The 13,424-nt window shown below is 43.0% G+C and overlaps 1 protein-coding gene across 2 annotated transcripts in view; it reads left to right on the top strand.

Annotated features, from left to right (window-relative positions):
• SRBD1 (S1 RNA binding domain 1) overlaps positions 1 to 13,424 on the top strand; it is a 252,775-nt gene that overhangs the window by 26,226 nt on the left and 213,125 nt on the right. For both annotated transcript variants that reach the window (XM_053312100.1, XM_053312108.1), the window contains exons 5-9: positions 1,160 to 1,326; positions 1,989 to 2,106; positions 4,653 to 4,791; positions 8,693 to 8,789; positions 11,101 to 11,236. In XM_053312100.1, coding sequence (XP_053168075.1) covers positions 1,160 to 1,326; positions 1,989 to 2,106; positions 4,653 to 4,791; positions 8,693 to 8,789; positions 11,101 to 11,236 — 657 coding nt within the window. The remainder of the gene's footprint in view (positions 1 to 1,159; positions 1,327 to 1,988; positions 2,107 to 4,652; positions 4,792 to 8,692; positions 8,790 to 11,100; positions 11,237 to 13,424) is intronic.

The following is a 13,424-nucleotide window of genomic DNA, read 5'->3' as shown; positions in this document are numbered from 1 at the left end:
TTCAATTTTTGTTTGAATTTTCAATCTTTGTTTCCAGGTCTGTACGGGACCAACTGCTTCTTAGTATAGTTGCTTACGATGACACATGTGCTTGAATAGATTTGCTATACCATGATTTAGTTCATGTATCCTGACAAATTCACAAATAGTAAGAGTGCTTTGCTTGAGAGGGTGGGCGGAGATGACTCCCGTTTATCTCTTTGTGGAACAGTCAGGATTTGGGGAATAGATTGGCTATGAGAAGTAATCAGCTCACCTTCCTCTGTGGCTCACTTCCAACTCATTCGTGAGAGGGGAGGAGGCCTAGTCTCCCTGAATCCTCTTCTCTCCCCAACGCCCCACTTCTTTTCTCTCCAGGCTGCAGGAAAGATCTGGGGATATCCTGCTTCGTTGGTTTTTGAACATCTAGCTACAGGCCTGACAGCAGCTCTGACCACAAGTACCTGGCTTCCCTGTCAGGACAGGAAGTATCTGTTGCTCTGGCAATGAAGCCAGGTCATCTTGCCTTTGCGTGGGCTCAGCTTCAGCTCTACTGCTGAGATGGCCAGGATATTCAGATATGTGTTAAAATAGCACTGCTGTAGCCGTGTACAGCGGCACAAAGGGGGAGGAAGTCCCACCCCTGTTGTGTCAATCACCTTTGTGTCTCGCTGCTCATGTTTACAGTGGGGCTGTCTGAAGAGGGAAGAGAGCCCTACTGGTCATGATGGGTGCTTCCGTGATTGTGAGGCTGCATCGATCCACCCTCTCAATCACAGAAGCACCTGCCATCATGCTTACGGCTGTTAGTACTTCAGACAAGCAATCAAGGAAGCACCCGCCATCACGGGTAGGGCTCTACCCTCTTCAGACAAGCCCCACTGTAAGTGTGAGTGGCGGGGCATGAGAGTGGTTGACACAGCAGGGGCGGGATTTCCTCCCCTTTGTGCCACTGTACACGGCTACAGCGGTGTGATTTTTATTAAGATCTGAATCAGGTTATAGAAGATTCTATTGGGCCTTTCTGATAGATGAGGTATGAAGCAGATTGTTTCCAGGTCCGTCTTCTAGCCTTGGGTGGATGCTTTAACTGGAAATACTGTCTTTATTTGAATTTCAGCTGAACAGTTTTTAAAAACAATCTCTGAGAAGATGTGCTAGGCTCTGTTGTCTTTTCCAGGTCTTGTCACAAAGGACTGGTATTGAAGAATGGGTGTGTGCAAACATCATCCGCCTTTTTAAAGATGACAATACTATTCCCTTCATTGCCCGCTATCGAAAGGAGCTGATCAACAATCTGGAAGCCGATGCCTTGCGAGAGGTGCAGCAAACGATGGAGGAGCTACAGTATGTGGTGGGGAGTGGAGTGGAGTGGAGGGAGAGCGTAAATGCAAAGTGAAATTGGTTTCTGGAGGAGGAGATGCCTCCTCTCACCTTAGGATTTAATTTGAGTAGGAAAAAATGATGATTTTTTGTGATGATTTTCTTGGATATCCCTTCCAACACATGGCTTCTTTCAACTGAAGAGGTTGCAGGAAAGCAAAGTGTTGGAAACATACCACCCTCCAACCGAAAGTTTAGTTTAGTCTTGCTGGGGGCAGATTGCTGACCCCATTCCAGATACCCCAATCCACTCTGGTGTTTTCATATAGCTGAATGAATTGATTCCAGTTCTTAGGTTTGGAGACAGTTCGTGCACATGTCCCTTTTGAGTTGCGGAGCTTCCCTTTCTATGGGGATGGGGCCAAAGCTCAGTGGTAGAGCGTCTGCTTTGCATGCAGAAGGTCCCGAGTTCAATCCCCACTGCCAGTCAGTGTGGACCAAATTGAGCTAGTTGGACCAATGGTCTGACTTGGCATGGCAGCTTCCTATGTCCCTATGTCATTACATGGGACAGCCTGTAAGTAGACTAGGAGATCCATGCTGATCTGGGAGTTGCATATCTACATATGTGTTGTACTGTAATTTGATGTGAATAGTTGTAATTGATGAGCCGTGTTTTGTTTTAGCACTGTAGCAAAAAAGGTTCATGGTGCCATACAGAAGCTAAAGAAAGAAGGAAAACTGACAACAAACCTTTTGAATGCTTTGTTAAACTGCAAAACTTTGGAGGGGCTGGATCATGTGGTAAGTATTATTATTATTTTTAAATTGTAGTTGTTCATATGCTTTTTGAGCAGTGTTCATTTCAAACTTCCACCCTGCTTTACCCATTGGTTTGCCTGCTGAGGAATCCCTCTTTGTTGCAGTGGATTATGGAGTGACTATTAGGGTGTGCATTTGGATCACCAGATGCACTCAAACCCTTGCAGACTTTTCAATTCATCGAGAAAGCTCAAGATTTAAATTATCCCGGAGGAGAGCTGGTCTCGTGGTGGCAGCACTAACACAGCTGAATTGACCCCTTTCAAATCAGGGTCTACCCTGGTTTGCATTTGAGTGGGAGACAACATGTATCAGCACTGAAAGATATTATCTCCAAGATCGGGCTGCGAGAGACTCCTGCCTGCAACCTTGGAGAAGCCGCTGCCAGTCTGTGTAGACAATACTGAGCTAGATGGACCAATGGTCTTACTCAGTAGAAAGCAGCTTATCGTGTGGGAGGGTTCACATGGGAGAAAAATGTAACAAAGGCAAATATGAAGCCTTGAGGTTTTTCTTAAATCCGGACACAAATCTGTATTATTCTGGTACACCAGTTAAAACAGGCTTTCTTGTCTTGGGTGAGTTGTTTTAACTGGTGTATTAGTAGGACGCATGAAGACCCTTTGCCTCTGAGGAAAGCCCTTGGTTGATATGTGTTAGGCTAGCTTCACATGATACATTATTTTCAACCGCTAACTAGAGGCGTATCTTTTTGTTCACTCTTTGAGCCTGTTAGGTCATACTGCTGTACCATGGTTGCTTGTTCATTTCGTCATTTAAATTAATGAATTGATTTACTGTCCTTCATCTAAAAGATACCAAGTCAGTGTACAGAATACAAATACTGTAAAAATATGATCAGATAAGAGAACATGAAAATATAGCCAGTTAAGATAATAAAACAGCAATAAGAACAGATGTGAAAGTTTTGAGTGTACAGTGCCGTTTAGATGCTTTACAGAGTGAACAGGTCCCTGCCACAAGGAGCTTACAATCTAAGGAGGGACAACAGAGGACGGGGAGAGGTAGCCCAGCACTCTGAGAGTTAGGCATTGCAGGGAAGATTTTATCATATTGGGCTAGCTCTCTTGCCCATCCTTATATAAAGTTTGTTTGCTGTTACTGATTTCTTAATTGTTCAGAACAAACTTTAATTGGGCAGCCACTGCCAGTTAGTGCAGAGCAGGCAAGTCTAAGTTGATTTTATTTATTGCATTTTCAGCTCACCCTTCTTCCAAGAAGTACATGGTGCCTTCCATTTTATCCTTGCAGCAACCCTATAAGGCAAGGGTTTTCAAACTTGGGTCCCCAAATGTTATTAGATTACAGCTTCAGCCATTGGGGCTGAGTATGAAGGGACTTAAAGTCCAACAGTATTTGGGACCTACGTTTGAGACCCCCTTCTGTAAGGTAGGTTGGGTAGAGAGAGATTGAGAGAGAGAGAGAGAGAGAGAGAGAGAGAGAGACTAGCCTAAGGTTACTCAGTAAGCCTGAAACATAGGAAGTGGCCTTATACTGAGTCAGACCATTGGTTCGTCTAGCTCAGTACTGTCTACACTGACTGGCAGCAGCTCTCCAAGGTTTCAAGCAGGAGTCTTGCCCAGCCCTACTTGGAGATGCCATGGAGTGAACCTGGGACCCTCTGCATGCAGAAGCTCTACCACTAAGCTGTGCCCCCATTCCCTAACGGGCGTATCTGAAACCTCTCACATGTAGTCAACCATTTATTGAAACCCGAGGCAGACTCTACTTAACAAAGGGAACAATTCATGCTTGCTACCTCAAGACCAGCCTGTCTCCCGAGTCCTCGTCTGACACTGCACCACAGTGGCTCTTGATGAACTCATAATTTGATTCACTGCATGGCATCTTCTTCTGTTCATATGCTGACTCTCCTTACAGCCAAAGCCTAATAAATTTTACTTGGGAGTAAATCCCAATTGATTTCAGTGCAGCTTGCTTCTAGGGATCACACTTAGGATCACACTCTTTATTCACCCCCTCCCCCCTGTTGGTTTTTAGGATAATGTTGTAATGTGCTTTTATCATATAATATTGTTTCAGCTACATTGAGCACCTGTCAGCAATATATTGTTATGATTTCCCTCTTTATTATTACAATTGCCTTCTTGTGAAAATGTACACCACCCCCAAAATCATGAAAAGCGGTAGTATCCAAACCCAGAATACAATGTGGCTTTCTGCTTCTTTGATTTTCAAAATTTTCCCTGCTAACTGAGCAAAGAGGCACCTTCTAAAAGTGGTGATTCTCTTTATTTAGCAGGGGGAGAGCAACTGGCCTTATCCAACCCCAGCACAGCATCCCTCCAGTGGCTGTTGCTGGTTTCTTCCTTATGTTTCTTTTTTAGTCTGAGAGCCCTTTGGGGACAGACAGCTGTTTAATTAATTGATTAATTGATTAATTAACTTCTGTATGTAAACCGCTTTGGGAACTTTGGTTAAAAAGCGGCATATAAATATTTGTCATATTCGTATTCCTTACATCCCATCTGTGTTATCTGTCCTAGTATGCACCATATAAAACTGGAAGTAAAGGTACCAAAGCCCAAAGAGCCAGGCAACTGGGATTAGAACATGCAGCCAATTTGCTCATTGAAAACCCAAGAGAACTCAATCTGCATTCTTATGTCAAGCCCAGTGTGGAAGGTAAGCGCATGCCTTCTGAAAGCAGGAAGAGAACATGGAGCATTTCTTTTTTCTTCTTTTTAAAATCACCAGACACCATTATAATGCATTTATTTGTTTGTTATTTCTCTGTGTAAACCACCCTGAGCCATTTTTAGAAGGGTGGTATAGAAATTGAATAAATCATAATAATAAATAATTTATAAAAACCATCATTAAAATTCGGCAGGGGGAGAGGAAGCCCAAGCCTAATACTACAAAACATTAGACACACAACACTCAACAACGCCAAGGTCATTCTTCAACAAATACATGTTTCCAAATTTGAGTGAATTGGATTGTGCCCTCCCTACCATAATGTTTATCGTTCATAAATAATAGATCCTGCCAAATCATAATAAAATATTGGGATAGAATTATGCCCTTTTGATTTTTTTAAAGAATAAGTCAGTTTTTTGGCTGTTGCAGTATAACAGAGTGAGTTATACAAATCATAACGTACTCTCTTTTCAAATTTTGGCTATGATCAATCTAGCTGCAGTCAACAAAGGACAGTAAATCTTTAGATTTTAGTGTCTCTAATTGTCTTGAAAAAATACCTAACAGTGTCAAGAGGGGATCTGGCCAAATCTGCTGGTCGGTGATTATTGCCATCTTTTTTGCCAACTCATGGAGCATTTCTGCCATCAAGGAAGAATGGCTGTGTGGGCTAGGTTTGTAGAGACTCTACAAATCACTTTTGCAATGAATGCAGGTGCAGTCTTTTGCATCACTGCAATACACTCTACATAGGGCTGCCTTGGTGTGTCTGCCATGGTGTGTTGGAAAGACATTTAACTTCCTTTCAAATATGCTTTGTTTGGATATCCACTGAAAGTAGTGCAAATCAGGGAGGGGCCATAGCTCAGTGAGCATCTGCTCTGCATGTAGAAGGTTAAAGGTTCAATTGCACCTCCAGGTAAGATTAGGAATGAACCCTATCTGAGATCCTGGAGAACTACTGCATGTCACTGTTAGGGATGTGCACGATATTTATTGGCGCCGTCGGGGGTAGGGCTTTAAGGGCGGGGGAGAGTGTACTCACCCCCCCGCCGCATTTCCCCCGCCGGCGCTCTCCGAATTTGAAGCCCCTTGGGGCGGCAGCGTTCCTCCTTGCCGCCCCGTTTGCCCCGTCGGCCGGAAGTGGCCGGAAGTTCCGAGCGCGCGTGCGCCCACGCATGACGGGCGCTCGGAACTTCCGGCCACTTCCGGCCGACGGGGCAAACGGGGCGGCAAGGAGGAACGCTGCCGCCCCGAGGGGCTTCAAATTCGGAGAGCGCCGGCGGGGGAAACGCGGCGGGGGGGTGAGTACACTCTCCCCCTCCCTTAAAGCCCTACCCCCGCCAGCGCCGAATCTGCCCCGACACCCGAAACGTTTCGGCGGCCTTTTCAATGGCTGCCGATATGTTTCGGGCACAAGCCTAGTCACTGTATGCAATACTGAACTAGGTGGACCTAGTTCATAAGACAGCTTCCTGTGTACGCATTGTCCTTCCATTTGACTGTTACAGAACTACATTTGCACATTTGATCTCATGCTCTCCCAAATGCACACATATTACATACTGGTTCTAATGGACTTGCATGTACTTCTGGGTATGCAGAAGGGTGCATGCCTGCATATATAGGAATATAGATCTTATGCAGTTGATCTAAAGGAGTTGATCTTGGGAAGGAGAGCTGGTCTGGTAGTAAGGTAAAGTGTGCTGTCAAGTCAATTTTGACTCCTGGCGCCCACAGAGCACTGTGGTTTTCTCTGGTAGAATACAGGAGGGGTTTGCCATTGCCTCCTCCCGCTCAGTATGAGATGATGCCTTTCAGCATCTTCCTATATCGCAGCTGCCCGATATAGAAGCAGCGGAGATTCGAACCGGCAACCTTCTGCTTGTTAGTCAAGCAATTCCTTGCTGCACCACTTAAGGTGGATTTTGGTCTAGTGGTAGTGAGCATGAATTGCCCCCTTTGCTAAGCAGGGTCCGCCTTGGTTTTCATTTGGACAGGAGACTACATATGAGCGTTGTAAGATATTCCCCTTAGGGCAGGCCTACTCATCTCCCCCCTGCCACCCCCAGCTGCTTTTGGATTACAACTCCAATTTTTCCCAGCCACAGTGGCCAATAGCCAGGGGTTATGGGAGTTGTAGGCCGACATCTGCAGGAGGGCCGAAGCTGAACAGGCCTGCCTTAGGGGATGTGGGCCTAGCTCAGTGGAAGAGCATCTGTATGTTTGCATGCAGAAGGTCCCAGGTTCTGTGCTTGGTATCCCCATGTAGAGCTGGGGAAGACCACCTGAAAGCTTTGAGAACTGCTGACAGTCTTTGGACAATACTGAACTAGGTGTACCAGTGGTCTGACTTGGTATAAGATAACTTTCTATGTTCCTATGCCAACCACACATGCACAGTGAATTGCACAGGCATATATCGTTTTTTTGTTGAATGAATATCCTCCCAATCTCATGTAACCCAGCTTCTAGTGGCAGGCAAGAACAGGCGGAGAAGGGCCTCGCGGTATTCTCCCCCAGGCAGGCAGAAATATTCTGTGAAATGTGGATGAGCAGTTGCCTCCTCCTCCCTTCCGGCTTGACATCAGCAACAGCAGTTGTTCTTTGCTTGGTGAATAATTTTTAAAATGGGATTTAATTTATTGAACTTATTTAATACACTGATAGATTGCCCTTCATCATAACGTTCCAGGACAACATACAATTTAAATTGAAATATAAGTCAGCGTAAAATCTACAGAAAGCCGTGAAAACAGTTTTATTTAAAATTTAAAATAAATAAATAAAAGCACCTGTAGTCTTTTTTTTCTCACTGATTTAAAAACCAACTTTATGGCACAGAAAACCACAGATAAACAAAACCTGCCAAGGAGCAGGACCTAAACAGGACAGAAATGATTGGTTGTAAAACTATAGAGTCAGTTTTGTCACAGAGCAGATGGATCTGTATAGATGTGTATGATAAGGATTTATTGTGTGGCTTGTTACTCCCAGAAGTACGGTCCCATGTGGTAACAGCAGGAGTAGGTCTTTGATTCATATGCAAAAACCACATACCTTTCCCTGTTACTGTGTGTGAAATGTGAAGTTGGGTTTCCCTGACTGCACAGTCCATCCTTGAATTATGAAGGGTGATGACTTGTGGGATATTCCACATACAGATGAACAACGTACAACCTAGCTTAGATGTGTTGATAATATGCTCACCAAGCCAATAATGGAGTTCAGCTACAAGGAACAGTATGTCTCTTTTCCCTCCCAGTTTCTTTTAGTTGGCAAGATAAATTGGAATAAGAGCCCCCGATAAAGACTTTGCTGAAACATCCTGGGCCATCAATAAAGTCTTATTTGGAGGCATTTGAGAATTCTCCTCTCTTTTTGGCCTATTTCAATATGCTCAGTAAGGTGCAGCAGAGAGGAACCCCATGTGAACCTGAGACTCCCTTTTGCTACAAAAGTGTTCTCTATAAAGGTTCAGGCAGTCGTGCTGGGAATCATTTGCATTAAGACACTTGTCAACCACAGAGGCCTATATATGAAACTGATGGCTGAGAATAAGAATCAGGAGTTTGCAGAACAAGATGGGGATAATGTTTGTTTTGAAGAGGCAAAAATTGCTATTACAGCAAGAAACTTCTACTTGTTGTGTTATACCACAAATTCTGCAGATTTAGCTATGTATTTCTTAGTGTAATTATAGATAAATCTGTAGGGGGCAATCTTAGACAATAAAATATCGTTTCTATGATTGTTGCTTGAAGAGAACACACTTAACTTTTTTCTTTACTGGTTAATTGCTTTTTTTTTTTTAAAGAAGAGCTAACATGTAGTGATTTTGTTAAATCAAGTTGTTGAATCAACAATTTTTTGTTTTGTTTAGGACTTTCGGATACTGAGGAAGTAAAATCTGGAGTACAGCACATCTTGGCTGACATGGTTGCTAAAGATAAAGATACGCTGGATTTCATCAGAGATTTGTAAGTATCTTTGTTGCAAGTAGGTTGCTTTTCTTATACTTTTTTTTGGGGGGGGGGGAAACTGATCAACCTCCTTTGCATCAGGTACTGATGCAAAGAGAGAGTAACTGTAGCTCTCCTGTTACGTCAGATCAGATTCTGCAAACAAACCACCCATAGCCAATTGTGCAGCAGGTCTGAATGAACTCCTGAATTCAAACTTCTTTTTTTAGCAAAGGCATGTAGTGCACTTAGTTTGCCCATTCACCCACACTTTGAATTAATGTCCATCTAAGATTTAAATGTCAAAGAACATATAACCCTCCCTCTTCCCATTTGCTTGCTTTCTCCTTTTGTATTCATGCTCTCTATTTATTTATTTAGAATATTTATACCCTGGCCCTCCAGTATACTACTGTTTGGGGCAGATCACAACATTAATAAAATAGACCCAATGTAAAATAAAAGGCGAATAAAGTTAACAGGTTAAGTTAAACAAGTTAAAAGGCCAGGCCAAAACCACATTCAAAATCACATTAAAAAAAATCAAATTAAAAGTTATTAATAAAAAGCTAAAACCTGAGAACTATGAAAACTAGACAATAAAATAAAGCCTTTGGAGTCAGGAGGTATATAAATAAAATATATAATAAATAACCCACCAGCACATAAAACATTAAAAAAAAACCCTCTTTAAAAAGATGTGTGTTCAGGTTTTTTTAATGTTGGTGAGGAGACATTCACTCCCTCTGTGCCTATATCAAATCTGATCTGCTGATGAGAGAACACTGGCCTTTCCTCCCAGTGATTCTGCATCAGGCATTTTTATTGATTCATTTTTACATTCATATCCCACTCTTCCTCCAAGGAGCCCACAGCGTTGTACATAGCTACGTTTCTCCTCACACCAATCCTGTGAGGTACGTTGGACTGAGAGAGAGTCAACCAGCAGATATCATGGCTGAATGGAGATTTGAACTTGGGTCTCCCCGGTCCCAGTCCAACACTCTAATCATTACCCCATGCTGGCTCCACACATTAATATGGCCAGGAGAATGCCATTGAAAATGGCATCCCTGTGGTAAGTTCTCCATACTCCTCATCCACATTCCTGGCAGCTGTGAGATTCTCCATGTGATGTCAGCCACTTGTCACGTTTGGAGACTCTCTTGCATGAACCAAGGCCAGAAGCTTGAGCGTACTGTTGCGAGTTACCCAGGCATTTGTCTGCTTAGAAAGAGAGGGTGGGGAGTGTTCGCCAGACTGGTTTCTGGTTTACAAATTGAAAGAACAAGCATTAGGCCTGCATCAAGCCTTGGTCATCAGTAGAATTAAAAATGCAAGTGATCCAGCAGCTGGAGTCCAGCACAGTCAGATAGTGAATAGGAAGTGATGCAGCAGAATCCTTGCTCGGGAGTAGAGCATCTGGATCCAGGGATGCACACAGCCAGGGAGTTGGTTTGAGTGGAGGCTACCACTCATTTTGCTGTGATGCTGCTCTAGTATCAGGGGGACTCCTTAATTCAGAAATCCTTGTTTATTTATTATAAGGTAATATGAGATTTGATAAAATGGTCAGATCAATTCCAGTTCTTTTAATTACGAGCAAATAGGGTGGTTGTTAATATATATGAAGAGACAGAGCAAATCTATGGAATTCTCTGCCACAAGATGTGGTGACAGCCAACAGCCTGGATGTCTTTAAGAATCAGGGCTGCTCAACTTTGGCCCTCCTGCAGATGTTGGCCTACAACTCCCATAATCCCTGGCTATTGGCCACTGTGTCTGGGGATTATGGGAGTTGTAGTTCAAAAACAGCTGGGGGGGCTAAGTTGAGCAGGCCTGTAAGATTCCTGGAGGATAGGTCTATCAATGGCTACTAGTCTGAGGGTTGTAGGCCACTTTCAGCCTCAGAGGCAGAATGCTTTTATGCCCTCACCTCTTGCCTGTGGGCTTCCCATAGGCATCTGGTGGGCCACTGTGTGAAGCAGGATGCTGGACTAGGTGGGCCTTGAGTTGAGACTAATATGGCAGGGATTTTCTTATGTTCTTAAAGCACCTTTTAAATGGTGACTTTCTTAAATTTATCAGGGGAACAATAACTGTTCCTATCCAATTCCAGCACAGCATTTTTTCAGTGGCTACTGTGTGTGTTAGGGCACTCCCCCCGACCTTCTTAATAAATAAATAAATTGTGGGCCCTTTTGGAACAGTGAATTATCTTATTTGTTTTTCTATGTAAACTGCTTTGTGAGCTTTTTTGGTTGAAAAGCAGTATATGTGTGTTTGTATACAATAATAATTCTGTTCATCTTTTTCTTTTACCATATAGGTGCCAAAGGAAATACATTTGCATGCAGTCATCTTTGTCGAAAGTGACCTCCAAAAAGGTCAATGAAAAAGATGTCAACAAATTCCATCTATACCAGAATTTTTCTTGCAATATAAAGAACATTCAGCATCACCAGGTATGATATATATGATGTATACGTGATATAACTAGGATTTTATTTTTTTTAAAAAGATGACTTAGACCAGGTTCAGATGCAACAGGAAATCGTGGTTTTTTGTTTCGGGAAGAGCTGCTTTGAGCTGTAGGCTTGCATGCGCTTCTCGTAGGAACATAGGTTAGGGATGTTCACGGTGTCTAACTTTAAGAGCGGGGGAAGGTACTCTTATCCCTCCTGCCGCTTTCCCCCCACCGGTGTCCATTTTTTCCAAAGCCTATCGGGGTAGCAGCATATCTCCCTGCCGCCCCATTGCCTGGATTTGAACGGAAGTCTCCGGTGTACCTGCGGATGCGAGATGCATGTGCCTGTGTCAGCTCATGCAGGCGCACTAGAGACCTCCAGTCATATCCGGCCAACGGGGCGGCAAGGAGGTATGCTGTTGCCCCGATGGGCTTTGAAAAAAATGGACGCTGGTGGGGGGGAAGCGGTGGGAGGGGTAAGTGCACCTTCCCCAGCTCTTAAGGCAGCACCCTCACTGTGTTCGAACCTCCCCCACGTGGTTTCATGCACATCCCTAACATAAGAAGCTGTCTTATACTGAGTCAGACAATTGGTCCATCTAGCTCAGTACTGTCCACAATAATTGGCAGCAGCGCTCTAGGACCGTAGCTCCCAACCAGGGTTCCTCCAGATGGTGCTAAACTACAAATCCCACCATCCCCTCAACAGCTTGTGTCCAAGGCAGAGAATGCCTCCTTTTTCATGAACCCACATACTAAGAGAATCAGGGGAGGTCCGGTTGTGGTTGCCACTAGCCAGGTTGGCGGTGATTCAAAACTGGGCCTTTTTTAGGGTTTCCCCAGGACTGTGAAATGCGTTTCCTAACCAAATTAGAGCCTCCTCTTCTCTGGATGTTTTAAAGAAAAATCTGAAAACATACCTGTTTAATCAGGCTTTTTATAGTTTTAAAGTTTAGAGTTTTAATCTATATTTTAGTTTCTTTTTAATTGTGTTTTAGACTATACACCATCTAGAGATTTGCATATGTGGTGGTATAGAAATGTGCCAAATAAAATCAATCAATTAAAATAAATGATGTGTTACGAATTCAGGGAGGTGTAGTTTAATCAAACCATAGTTGGTGTAAGAAACCAGGATAAAACCTTGGTTTCAGGTCCTGGTTGTTCTGTAACTGTGGTTTGAATAAACCATAGGTTCCTGCAAGTTCATATATATGTCACAACTGTGTTTTATTTCAAATTAAAAGCAAAAACTTCCACTCTCCTCTTGCAAGTGAAAGATGAGCAAGAGGTGCGTGAACTGGTTCTAGTACTGTATTTACCTGAATCCAAGGCTAGATTTATAAAAAGTTCTTTGACTTTGTAGCAGGAAATCATGGTTTCATGGTTGTTGCATCTGAACCCGGTCATAGTCTGTTAATCTCCTGTAAAAATATATATATTTCTTGATAACTTTTTAAAAATTGACCAAAGGTAGTGAATATTCTTGTCATCTTGGAAAAATTCCACTAATACTGATATGAAAAATAAAATCAGGGGTGTATGAAACCATACCTATTATTTTCAAGGCCATTTCTATCTGGCCAGAAAGTGATGACGTGTGTTTGGCAAATTTGTACACAATAATAGATGTGCAGTTCTTACTTGGGCAGGATTTTCCAAATTAATGTGCATATTAGTTCAGGTCCTATCCTTATTTCCCATTGTTCTGTCTTTCGATATTTAGTGACCTGCTTTAATTTTTCTATTGAAAGCAACTTTTTCAGAGGTACTGATGTGTGCACACCCTTCTCCTGAATATAGTTTCTATTGCTGTCTTACAGAGCACCAGGCTATTATACATCATTGTTTCTTATGCAAAGTTCTGACTTGCCTGCTTGCTGTTGAGCTTGATGCTGGGCTATTGTGTACATCTTCATGCTCTACGGAGGGCTTAATGGTTCAGTATCCAGTAGAAATTGCCAAGCTTCTTGTTACTTCTAGATCCACTAAAATCAGTCTCCTGCTAACTGGGCAAAGAAGCACCTTTTAAAGTAGTGGTTCTCTTATATTTAGCAAGGAAAGAGCAACTGCCCCTGTTCAGACCACGATAGTATATCTGCAGTGGCTGTTGCTGGTGTTTCTTTTGTGTTTATTCTAAGATTATCGCTTCTTTTGGGACAGGAAAATATCTTTTCATTCTTCTT

This window comes from Hemicordylus capensis, chromosome 1, assembly GCF_027244095.1.
Source record: "Hemicordylus capensis ecotype Gifberg chromosome 1, rHemCap1.1.pri, whole genome shotgun sequence".
NCBI classification, from domain to species: domain Eukaryota; kingdom Metazoa; phylum Chordata; class Lepidosauria; order Squamata; family Cordylidae; genus Hemicordylus; species Hemicordylus capensis.
The sequence above is the reverse complement of the archived record's forward strand: the minus strand, read 5'-3'. Positions and strand labels throughout refer to the sequence as shown.